This window comes from Epinephelus lanceolatus, chromosome 1 (assembly GCF_041903045.1).
Source record: "Epinephelus lanceolatus isolate andai-2023 chromosome 1, ASM4190304v1, whole genome shotgun sequence".
NCBI classification, from domain to species: domain Eukaryota; kingdom Metazoa; phylum Chordata; class Actinopteri; order Perciformes; family Serranidae; genus Epinephelus; species Epinephelus lanceolatus.
This window is the reverse complement of record NC_135734.1, coordinates 35,836,626-35,848,636: the sequence shown is the minus strand read 5'-3', so window position 1 is coordinate 35,848,636 and position 12,011 is coordinate 35,836,626. Positions and strand designations below refer to the sequence as shown.

The 12,011-nt window shown below is 41.1% G+C and overlaps 1 protein-coding gene across 2 annotated transcripts in view; it reads right to left on the bottom strand.

Moving 5' to 3' along the window:
- Nucleotides 1-12,011, bottom strand: part of cdh22 (cadherin 22) — a 249,081-nt gene that overhangs the window by 115,014 nt on the left and 122,056 nt on the right. For both annotated transcript variants that reach the window (XM_033627226.2, XM_078169868.1), the window contains exon 3: nt 3,482-4,588. In XM_033627226.2, coding sequence (XP_033483117.2) covers nt 3,482-3,712 — 231 coding nt within the window. In that variant the 5' untranslated portion in view covers nt 3,713-4,588. The remainder of the gene's footprint in view (nt 1-3,481; nt 4,589-12,011) is intronic.

Sequence of the window (12,011 nt, the reverse complement as noted above, 5' to 3'; positions counted from 1 at the left end):
GTACTCAGTTTGCATTAAAAGTAGCTAATGGACTTCTACAGCTTTCAGAGTTTCTAGAGCACAACAAAGCAGAGTGGATCAGAGAACAATGAGGATCCCATCGGTAGATAACAGCGAGAACAGAAACGTAGGAGTGAAACAAAATTCAAAACCAGAGTAACTCCTACGTTGCTCAGGAGCTACAAAACTACTGACAGCTGAAGGCAGACACTATTCTAAACACTGTCTGCTTCTCTTCAATGGCACAAGGTCACAGTTGTGGTGCGCCAGGGCAGAGCAGAAGATGGTGTTAGAAAGAAGTGACAGTAAATAAAGTGACAGTATTGTTGAGGAAAAAAAACACTGTAAATATTTTCAGACAATGTATTGGTGACAGAACAGAGCTGTGTGTTCAGAGTGTTAGATACTTTATGGTTAATGTGTTTGCAGTGGCAAAGAGTTTTACTCCTTGTTTACTGATGATAGAGCACCTTTCAGACGTTCTTTGAAGAAAACCACTGCAGCTTGATCTGTATTTCTTCTTGTTCTTAAACCTATGACTCGAATGTTTGTTTGAGCTAATGTCTCTTAATAGTAGTGTGGTAATTCAGAGGTTCTAGTTGAGGCTTTAAAGGGATAGTGCACCCAAAAATGAAAATTCAGCCATTATCTACTCACTCGTATGCTGACGGAGGCCCTGGTGAAGTTTTAGAGTCCGCACATCCCTTGCGGAGATCGGCCGGGGGAGTGGCTAGCACACCTAATGTTCTGACGGCGCCCCAGACTAACGTCCAAGAACAAAAAATTGAAACCACAAAATATCTCCAACATGCTCATCCGTAGTGATCCAAGTGTCCTGAAGCCCCGACATAAAAAGTTGTTTCGAAAAACGTCATATGAACTCTGTTTTTAGCCTCATTGTAGCCTGTAGCTCTGACTGCTTCTCTCTGCTCCGTGCTCACGTGTGCGCGCTTGTGCGAGACCAGTGACAGCATGAGCTTTGCTTACCTGTGTTTACATCACGTGACACGTGCACCGCAGGGGGAGACAACAGTAACCACAGTAGCTAAAAGATAATTTGCACTACGGTCTTTTAGCAAAGGACAGCCCAACATGTCTGAAGACTTTGAAACTGAGGAGGAACAGCATTTCTTTGTTGAGCCGTATTTGTTTGAGCCCGAGTATATGGACGCGGAACTCAGGCTACTGGATGAAGCAGCCGCTGCAGCTCATGAGCCTCAGCCAGCCGCAGAATATCAGAGTCGAGCACTGGAAACCTGGTGGTGTAGTTGTTTCAAATGCAAAGCAATGCCAGTGGGTGAGGAAAGTCTTTGCTGCTCAGACTGGGAATTGGCGATGCCTGCACTTGAGAATCTGGACATCAATACTGACGAGACTGCTGCTCTTCAGAGACCGTGCATCACCGATCACCCTGAGCGCGCACACGTGAGCGCGGAGCACAGAGAAGCAGTCAGAGCTACAGGCTACAATGAGGCTAAAAACAGTTCATATGACGTTTTTCGAAACAACTTTTTATGTCGGGGCTGCAGCACACTTGGATCACTACGGATGTGCAGGTTGGAGATATTTTGTAGTTTCAATTTTGTGTTCTTGGACGTTAGCCTGGGGCGCCGTCAGCCATTAGGTGTGCTGGCCGCTCCCCCCGCCAATCTCCGCAAGGGATGTGCGGACTCTAAAACTTCACCAGGGCCTCTGTCGGCATATGGGTGAGTAGATAATGGCTGAATTTTCATTTTTGGGTGCACTATCCCTTTAATGCTGCAGTAGTGTTTATACTAATCATTAGGTCAGTGACAGTTTTGGTAACAATTTTGGCCAATATGCATCTTTATTTCTATGGTGCAAAATTCACTGAGCACCCTTTGTGGTTATTGTTCGGGGTGCACGCGATCAGACCTTTCAAAGTTAAAGGTGCAATGTGTAAGATATGGCCAGAAGTTCAGTTTAAAACATTCAAAATCCATGTATTGTATAGAGATATCTTACTGAGATAAGCATGCTAACCAGCTAGCCATGGCCTGTCTTGTCTTGCAATAGACATGTAACCCAAATGTGATGGTGATTCATTACAGTGTCCAGTCTGCTGTGAGTCCAACATGAGAGGAGGAAGAAGTAAAGCTGCCCCGAGGGCATGAATGTAGGATTAGGCAATGGCTGAATACATTGCCGGTTGTTTGTTTGGGTTGATTATTGTTTTTTTTTAATTTTTGCTAATTTAATGGTCTGCCTCCGGTGAACTAGTGGGAGCCATTGCTCAGCGAGCAGCAGGAGTCAGCACATTTTCACATCTCACTCTGTGAAATAAGTTTTTTTTTTTTTTTCAAACTAGAAATCAAACTAGAGCTGGAGATTGTTAGAAAAATGGAAAGACAAACCAAGATGGTTTTGATGAGTTGTATAATGTTTCTGTAGAGGTTTAACAGAGTGTGTCTTATGATGATTTAACAAGGCAATAGTTTTAGTTCGGTAAAAGAGAGTCAGAGTTCAGAAGGTGAACAGTTGTATTTTTCTGTTTGAAATGCTGTCTTCCATTAGTTCAGAGAATGTAACAAGGCATTAGACATTGCACCTTTAATGAATCTATTTTTTCCACATCAAAATGCAGTAATTGCAATTATGGTGTATTTGTGCACTGGGTTTAATTAATGTAATGGAAAATTACCAACAATGACATAAATAGTAGTAGATGCTGATATCTTAATTAAATTGTCCGATACAGCACTAGGTACTAGCATAGTAAGTAAAACTTTGTATTTTTTCAAACACAAAACTGCTCAACAATATTGCAGTATTCTACAGTGTGAATCATTTGGAGCTTTTTTTCTCTTATAGCAAAGCTTGAATCATTTTCATTTCTTTGTGAAAAGATTTACTCGTTCATGTCGAGATTATTATTGTGGATTGCTATGTAGAGATTTTCATGGGGAGCTGTCATTTTATGCAGTCACATAAATGATAAGACTGGTCTTGGAGTACATACATTAGTGGCATTCTCATGCGCTTCTAAAAATGATTTACTCAGTGTAACCTTTTGAATCACTTCAGATACAATTATCAGTAGGCGACAGCAATAATGGAAACCCATGTCACTGTAGCACAAATTACTCTGAGTGCAGGGATTTTAGTGTCTTATTGAACTTGTGTGGATCACTATATGTAACATAAGAACTGACAAGTTTTTTCTGTATCTTCTTATATAGTAAATTAAACCATAAACATATATCTGCCATTGGGAACCAGTTGAGTTGCTGTTCAGACGACAAAAACAGTTGTTGCTTTGGACCTTTAAACAAATGTCTGCTGCTTCTTCAAGCTAATGTGACTGGGCAAGCCTTTTATCAATAATGTTTTCATCTTGATGACAGGAGCATGAAGACATCTCATTTTACTGCAACTTGAAAACCGATCATAGGAAATCCCTTCAGTTCTAGGACTCAACAAAGTTCTTACAATATTTACATCGTAACATTAAATGTCTTACCTTTCCGACGTAGAGCGGCTCTGTCCCTGTGTACTCCTCCACCACAAAAAATTGGTTCCACACCCATCCTCTCTTCACTCGTTCCAATGACGAGGGTCCTTGCTCCTGTTTACTCCCTCCTGAGTTCGAACCACTAGTCCTTGAGGCCTCGGACCAGCCAAAACTAAAGCAGCTGAGAAAACCCAATGCTGCCAACAGTGTCCATGCTCCTACTGTCCGTGAAGGAGGCATTTTGATAAAAAAAAAATAGGAAAAGAAAAAAAGGAATAAATTCAGCCCGGGTCTACATGTAATATAAAAGATGCATGTAGATCAGAAGAGTTTTTCAGTTGTAGTTTTATACCAAATAGAACTCCACAAGGGCAAACTTAAAAGGTCTTCGTGTGAGAACTTGAAAGTTAATCCATGAGATCACAAATAAATCTGAGGTTATCTGCTGAATACAGGGCACGTCACGGAGCATATTGGATTCCTACCACCTGCAGAGTATCTGTTTGTATTGTAACATGGTCAGTCATTCTAATTCTTTTACAGTATCTGCTCCACCTTTGTAGCAATTTTTCAAATTATGACTTAAATAGCGAAACAAACACACTTTGGAAAATGTCTTTCAAGCTGAATTTCTGAGGGTGACAAGAACAACAGATACTAATGGACTGTCTCACTGATCAGTGGGTAAACTAGGAGGGGACGGATAAGATGGCAGCAAGGAATGCACCCCTCAAGAGTGATGGTTTCTATCCATTCTTGACTTTGTCGTTTTTATCGCTTTAGTGTATCTGATTTCACCTTTAGCCATGCCACTTCCGATGTTTGGCGCATGTTTCGGGTGGTTTAATACGAAGATGAAGTATTTTTTGCAAAGAAAACTCTTCTGTAGTCCAGTTCCTGAAAAGTCATGAATAGTTTTGCCTCCTGAAGCAGAATCCTTGAACTGAGAAAAGGCCAACTAATTTTACTGTCGGTGATTTTGTTTGATCTTCAATGGCTTTTCCTTCCAGAACAATCCAGTGGTTCGGAAAGTTCATTCTTCAAAAGGTCCTACGGTATTACTCTGGTCATCATGACAACTCCATCAGTGCTTCAAAGGCAGGAGTAGGACAAAACCTGTAAGACAGAAAAGAAAATTGATGGTGTAATTGCAACATGGGCTGAATCTGGGAATGAACTTGACACTTTTGAAGGTCCTTCTGAGTCACAAAATCAGTCGGGGTTTACAATGACATCAATTCTTTATTTATTTAATATAGCATGAATAGTATTCAATGTGTTGCAATTTTATTCTGTTCATCTTTCTTTTACCTCCGTGTTTTCTGAGCCACAAAACCCATAATATGTTGGTTTTATTGGGATTATCTGAGGGAAACTGTTATCCACCAGCGATTTTTGTGTTCAGCAAGAATTCTAACAGTGTGCTGCGAGCTGGAGAGCGATGGTAGAACAGTGAAAAGAGGACAGGAAACCAGGTGTGTGGAAAATGGGAAGGAGGGAGTGAGAGAGAAGGGGAAGGCAAGAGAGAGAGGTCATTGTTCATCACACACCAGACCCAATGCATCTGTCTGCCTTTCGTCCGACTGATGGAGCGGCCCTAACATCAGCCAGCTGATTAATTGCATGAGGGAGCACTAATTGGATAAAAGTATTAATCAATTAATTCTATCCAATAAGGCAACAACCCCCTAATACTTCAGACAAACATTGGAGAGTGGTGGGGGGGGAGCAGATACGGTCCTCGAACTGTTGTGAAACATGCTCAGAGGTTAGACAGAAAGACAGAGCAGACGGAGCAGAGAGAGAGAGTTCAGAGCGAGGGAGGGTAAATGAAAAAGAGCCAGACAAAAAGCGAAAGAACAAACTGCAAAAAAATGAAATATTGAGTGAAAGATTAAAAGAGGGAATGAGACAGATTGTGTTGTGGGTGGCTGTGGGTGTGATTAATGGTCTCTTTGAAACATTCAGAACAAAAGGCGGGTGACAGAAAAAGGAGAAACAATAACATTTAGTATGTCTCTGGCCTTACGACCTCAAGAGAGGAAGACTGCAACACCAGTCAAAGAAAAGCTCCTTGGGCTAGCAGGTGGTTTAACCTATTGTATTTCCGCCGGCTGGGAGAGGACTTCTAATCTCACTCTCCTCCTGCCCGGTAGCGTGCTTGGAGCTTCCGGAAATAATTCCTTCTCAGACTGTTGGTCAAGGCAATGTCCGTGGTATTGGAAATCAACTGCTCTGGGGGTGTCCAATCTCCAGAGCAAACACTTCAGGAGCAACTTAAACAGCTTAGACCGCTTCGTTCACATGGTACAGTTGGTGCTGTTAATGGAGGAACTATGTGGGGATTTGCACATATAACATATTGGTGATGTTACTGTACATATGGTTTACATATAGTGTGTGATGTAGGGGTTAATTTGTACACCAAATAAGTAGACATGCAGCAATCACAGATAATATATGACACTTGTAAGGTGACTAATAGTGATTTTGAATGGTGCTCCAGTATTGTACAAGTCTTTGTAAAGCAGACTTAAAAGAATACAATCTCCGCTTGTCGCTGGGCTAATTTATTCAATGTAAAATGCCATAGGCTTGTGCTAACAGGGTCAGAGAGACAGACAGTTTTTTGTCAGTGAACCTTACAAGTTGTAATGGAGCCAAATTTTGTAACGTTACCTTTGTTAAATGTTGCTGTTGTCCTTGGTGTCACGAGTGGAGGAAATGTCCGCTAGTCGGAAGGCTAATTTATACTAGCCATCAGCTAGTGCTAATAACATTAGCATGTTGTATTTAAGGGGAAAATGTGTGTAAAACCAAGTAAGCTCTGAGTTATTTTAAGGTTCATCATCACCATATTTCTTTCCTAAACCTAACCTATGTAACTTTACTTGCCGAAGCCTAAAGATGCCTAACCATGTTTTTTTTTCCTAAACCTAATTTATAACTTTACATTAAGTATGTGACATAATTTGGGGAGTGCTAATTCAGCTGATGTCATACATATGTGTATACTGTATCCTCATACAACTTTTTGTAAGATACTGTGCGAACAGTGGTATGAGTGGTATACAATACCTCATGACCACACCTGACCACAAAAGCCACTGACTGAAAATTGCACGTTCATGGTCAGCCAATCAATGATGAGTCTGCCAACAGCTACTGGATGGCAGAAAATGGCTGCTGACCCCAGTCCCCGTACACATTCCTTTGGGACTAGACTAACACCGCTGAACTCTACAGAGACAATTCAACCATCATAAACAACTCTGTCTCTCTAAACAGACACACTCTCCCCATTGTGCCCTGGACTGAGTGGCACGGCAGACGAACACCAGTGGTGCGCTGTGTGCCTCGGCACTGAGCATGTCGCTGCCTGCGTCCACTAACAGTAGGAGTGTGCTTGTTGGCAGTGATAGGCCTATTTTCCAGCATTCTCTAGCTTTGCTCTGACAGCAGTTAGACAGAATGCGACTGGGCTCTTCTGACTCTGCCCTGTGCCCGTCTCTAAGATCCAGCACTTGCCCCTGCAGAGGATGATGGCCAATCGACACTGCCTGGCAGTGGAGATGACACACTATTATCATTCTTTGCCGAGGCAGAACTGTGTCCCTCTGAAGCCAGGCCACCCCCACTGTGTTGTTAAACAGCAAGATGTAAAATCTTGCCTAACAGGGGTAGAAACTGTCGTGCTGTGGCTGGGATTCTGCACGCTGGACTTCCTGGATCTTATTTCATTTCACATCGCTGCTATCTGAAGCAACACGCCAACACAGTTTATTAACACAGTGCTGTTTCAGGTCTGATGTCTGACAATAAACAAGCAGGTGCCAGATCATGCAGATCAGAGGATTGACAAACACACGGCATTTTTATTGTCATTATTTCTCTAAAGTATGTCCCAATGACACATAGTAATCATGTCATAGTGAGTATGGGGCGGCTGTGACTTTGAGGTAGAGCGGGTCGTCCACTAATCAGAAGATCGGCAGTTCAATCCCCGGCTCCTTCAGTCCACATGTGTATGGAAGTAAGGAGTATCCTTGGGCGAGACACTGAACCCCAAATTGCTCCTGATGGCTGTTCCATCAGTGTGTGAGAGCATGTGGGTGGTTACTGAGTAGAAGGTGGGACCATGTACCGTAGCCTCAACCACCAGTGTGTGAGTGGGTGAACGTGACATGTAGTGTAAAAGCGCTTTGAGAGGTTGCTATGCCAGTGCAGTCCATTTACCAGTTGATAACTTCGTGCAAGCCGGTACAATTTTGCGCCTATGCCACAAGCTCAATGCTTCACATCGTGTAGGAGTCAACTACGACTCAAGTTCAAATTAAGGGTTTATATTTTACTGTGAAAATTTCATTACATATATTTATTGAGATAAAAAGGAGTGAATCTCTTGTTGCACTTTGAATGACGGTCGATCATATAAAAAAGAAAAAAAAAAAAGGAGAGAAAACCCATCTGAGTCCCTGGCTTGACTTAAATTGATCAAAAATATTTCTTTTCAAGTTTCCAATTTGATATTTTTGAGCTGTGGAGTGATAACTTCAAAGAACTAAAAAAAAACATACTGTTTATTCCTCTGTGCCTCAAAGGCAAACAGCGTTGGAAGGATAGAATTAATTCGTTTTTTGCCTATCTACACTTTCCCTGTTCCCTCACAGTACTGTAGATGATGACTTAACAGTGCGGCAGGCAGTCTGAATATGTTTAATTAGAGAGCATTTGTATAAATTTTTTTTATCCCTGTGTGCACCAGTGGCCCAGAAGTTGGTTTGCAATCTGAAACATTTGCTGAGCACCAACTGTTTGGTATCTAAAAACAAAATCCACACTCCTCCAATGAATCTCCTTCTGTTCTGCTTTCCCACTTGGGGAATTTCATTAAGTGTGTACACATTTACTCATAGTTACATGTAGGTCTAGAAGTAGGAAACTGTAATGAGTCAGAGGGGGATAAGAAAAAAATATGTTCGTGTGTTCTGGTTTCTCTCAAATTTGGCCATCACTACAGGGGAGTCAGAAGCCTCGACTAGCAAAGGCAAATTAACGGCATGTCAATTACTGCCCTTTCTTTTTTAGCAGAGGCCAAAACTTGTTGTTGATGATGAAAATATGTCTGACATATCTGTCTCTCCCTGTGTATCTCTCTCTTTCCTCTATGTCTTCCCACTCCCTCCTCTACTCATTCTCCAATCCAAAGCTATTGGCAAGCACTGTGCAGCCATACGTGACCTATTAGAGTGCTGGATTGATTCTAGAGCATGGCTGCGGCCTCTCATCAGTGGGCATGCCCAGAGCACGCCCTCTGACAGCTGGCAGCGGACAGACGACAGCCAGGCAAGACTGATCACTGCAAACTGATAGGCATGGGGCCAATGGCCGGCAGACAGCCCCCTCTGTCTCTTCGACACACACTCTCACACGCGCACAAACATTCAAAGGCATCCGAGCACACCATGTAGCTATGTGTGTGTGTGTGTGTGTGTGTGTGTGTGTAACAATGCGTCCAACCAGGGGCGTACAAACAGCAGCCATTATGGCTCAAATCTGTGGCGTTTTGCCCTCTTGGACTAACATACTGCTCTGACCAAAAATGTTATAATATTAAGAAATAATCAATATTTGAATTAATAAATCACTTAATACATCGCACAATATGCTAAATAAAATGGTTATTTAAAATAAACATAATCTGAAGTCCTCCCTCCTGCTTTGCTGAGTTTAAAATTGTTTTTTAAAGCTCAGAAAACAGTTTATGGTCTTCTGAAAAGCATTCTTACAGTTGCTTGATGATTTTAACATGGGTAAAATCACTGAAAAGGTGCCCTCGTACAATCACTTGAGTATTTGGACTGACCACAAGCTAATATTTAATGTACTTGCTAATCTAGTAAGGAAGCTCAAAGTAAAGACTTTCTTTTATTTTAGAAATAAATCTTGTTTTTCTTTCAATGCCAAAAAACCCTACTTTTCTGTCCGTGATTGATTATGGTGACATATTAAATAAGTATGCAGCCTCCCCCATTTTACAAAGCCTTGATTCAGTGTATCATGCATCTTTATGTTTCATTACAAACGCAAAGTCCCTTACTCAACTTTGCTTTCTTTATGATTTGGTGAGTTGGACATCATTGGCCAATCGCCAATACTAGGTAAACCTCCAGCTTGCCTTTGTACCCTCCTCTCTGTTAGCTCTGGTAGTAACCAGCTACGCTCCTTCAAGTGGGTGCTTTTTAATGTACCCTGAGTTTTGACAGATGTGGGGAAAACTGCATTTTGCTATCATGCACCTTTGGAGTAAAATAATCTGCAAAAATATCTAAAATTAGAAACTTTCATATCTACTAATGAATTTAAGAGCATCATAAAGGAGGGATGTGTTTTTTTCTGTTTTTTTGTTTGTTTGTTTGTTCTTGCACATTTCTGTATATCATGCTGCATATGTTGTATTCTAACATGCTGTGATTTTGCATGGTTGCTACCTTGGCCAGCTCTCTTTTGTAAAAAAGATTTTTGATCTCAATGGGACTTACTGGTGAACTAAAGGTACAATAAATACATTAAAAAATCCAAACTGCTTAAAAAAAGTAAATAAGAATTCAAAATTGTGATGTTGATGAGTTACTGAGTAATTATGTAACTGAAACTAAGGATGACTGTTGTGTTTTTGATCGGCAAAAAAGAACATCTCAATTAGTGTAGAGTGCATCTGATAGCGGCCATATTTGTGTGGTCATTGTGTGCTGTAACCATCATCCTTTAATGCATACAGGTGTAATGAAAGAGTCTTTAGTATACTGCTGATAATTGGTTTCATCACATTACATAAGATACATCCTGGAGCTTGTAATGGGTTAAGTGTTGATTGTATTCAGCTGTAAAAGGTTAATGACTATGGCAAGGTACGGTTAATACAGCTTTACAAATAAAGCTTCATAATGGTTGTTGCACACTGTGACTGCTATGAAAGAGAGAAGACAGGAGCAACATAAAGATAGAGCTGAGTGAGGCAGCTAAAGCAAGATGCTCTTTTTCAAACCGGTCTTAAAGCAGCAGTCGGCAAACAGGTGGATTAAGACTGAAATATTGTAGCCGTTTTTAAACACCTAATCCCAAATAAATATTTTTGTCTCTGTATCTTTTACTCAGCTTGGAAGTAAACATGTTTCTATGGTCTGAGAAACTAATATTATGTTGAGGTGGAAGGTATGCGCAGGTATACGGGTATAGGTGCTCCAGGGACGTAGAAGTTAGTGTCTCCCTGGTTCCGTAGTCAACAGCCTATGGGATTATCCCATTGAATTTTGGATTACTGTAGCAAAAAGATGTGGCAAACAAACGTTTATGATACATAAATGTTCTGTTCATTGAGATAATCTTAAATGAGCACCATGATTTTTGAAGCCTAAATGCAATCACCAGAAGTAAAAAGCTAAACAAACTACACCACGGTCGCATGACGTAACATCTCTACCCAAACAAGGCTGTAAAGCCATGGTCGGCGTGATGATGTTCTGTAGTCCAATTTAGCCACTTGTCCGCAACCACCTTCTTTAAGACCGGACCGGAGGGTCGCCTGTTCAAGTCCCCGTCTGGACCAAAATATGGAGCGACTGGTGGCTGGAGAGGTGTCAGTTCACCTCCTGGGCACTGCCGAGGTGTCCCTGAGCAAGGCACCGAACCCCCCAACCGCTCGGAGCGCCTGTTATGGGCAGCCCACTCTGACATCTCTCCACTTAGTGCATGTATAGGTCCAGTTTGTGCATGTGTGTGTCTTTCGGACCTGTGTGTAATTGACAGAGTGAAAAATTGAATTTCCCCTTGGGAATTAATAAAGTATATAAAATTAAAAAGACACATAAAAGCTTCAAAATTCATAAATGGGGAAATTACTTGCCACAGAACTAAACCTTAAAGTTTCTTTAAAGTTTTTTTCAAAAGCTTGTGTTAACCACAAACCTTATGTCAGGCATCTAACCAAAAACCAATTGATTAACCCACCCATTGACTGACTTTGAGATGGGGGAACCATGATTGGTAAAAGGCAAACTCATTTCCTGGTGTTAGGACTCCTGGGGCACTCTATACCCATCTCTTGATCTGGCCATTCACAGTACACTCACCTATCAGCCAAAAAGCCATTACAATATATAGGAGCGTATCCACTTCTCTCTTGGTAACCTACCCATCTACCTAGTCGTAACCCCACCACATCAACTCACATTACACTACAGATGACAACTTATTCCAATGATCTATTTTTTCATCATAACAATGCAAGATGACTGTGCTATTTAATGTGTTGCTGAATTAAATATTTTTTTCTGTTTAAAACCTACATCTGATCTATCCATATTCCTGACCATTTATATCTTAAAAAATTAGAATAATTTCAGATTAGATAAGAAAGAGAACGGCAGTATATAAAACACACAAAAGAAATCATTTGAGCAACTAAAAGAGAAAAAAAATGGAACTTCTGGTAATTTTATCAATTGCAGTGATTTCCATGCAGCCATTATAAGGTCCA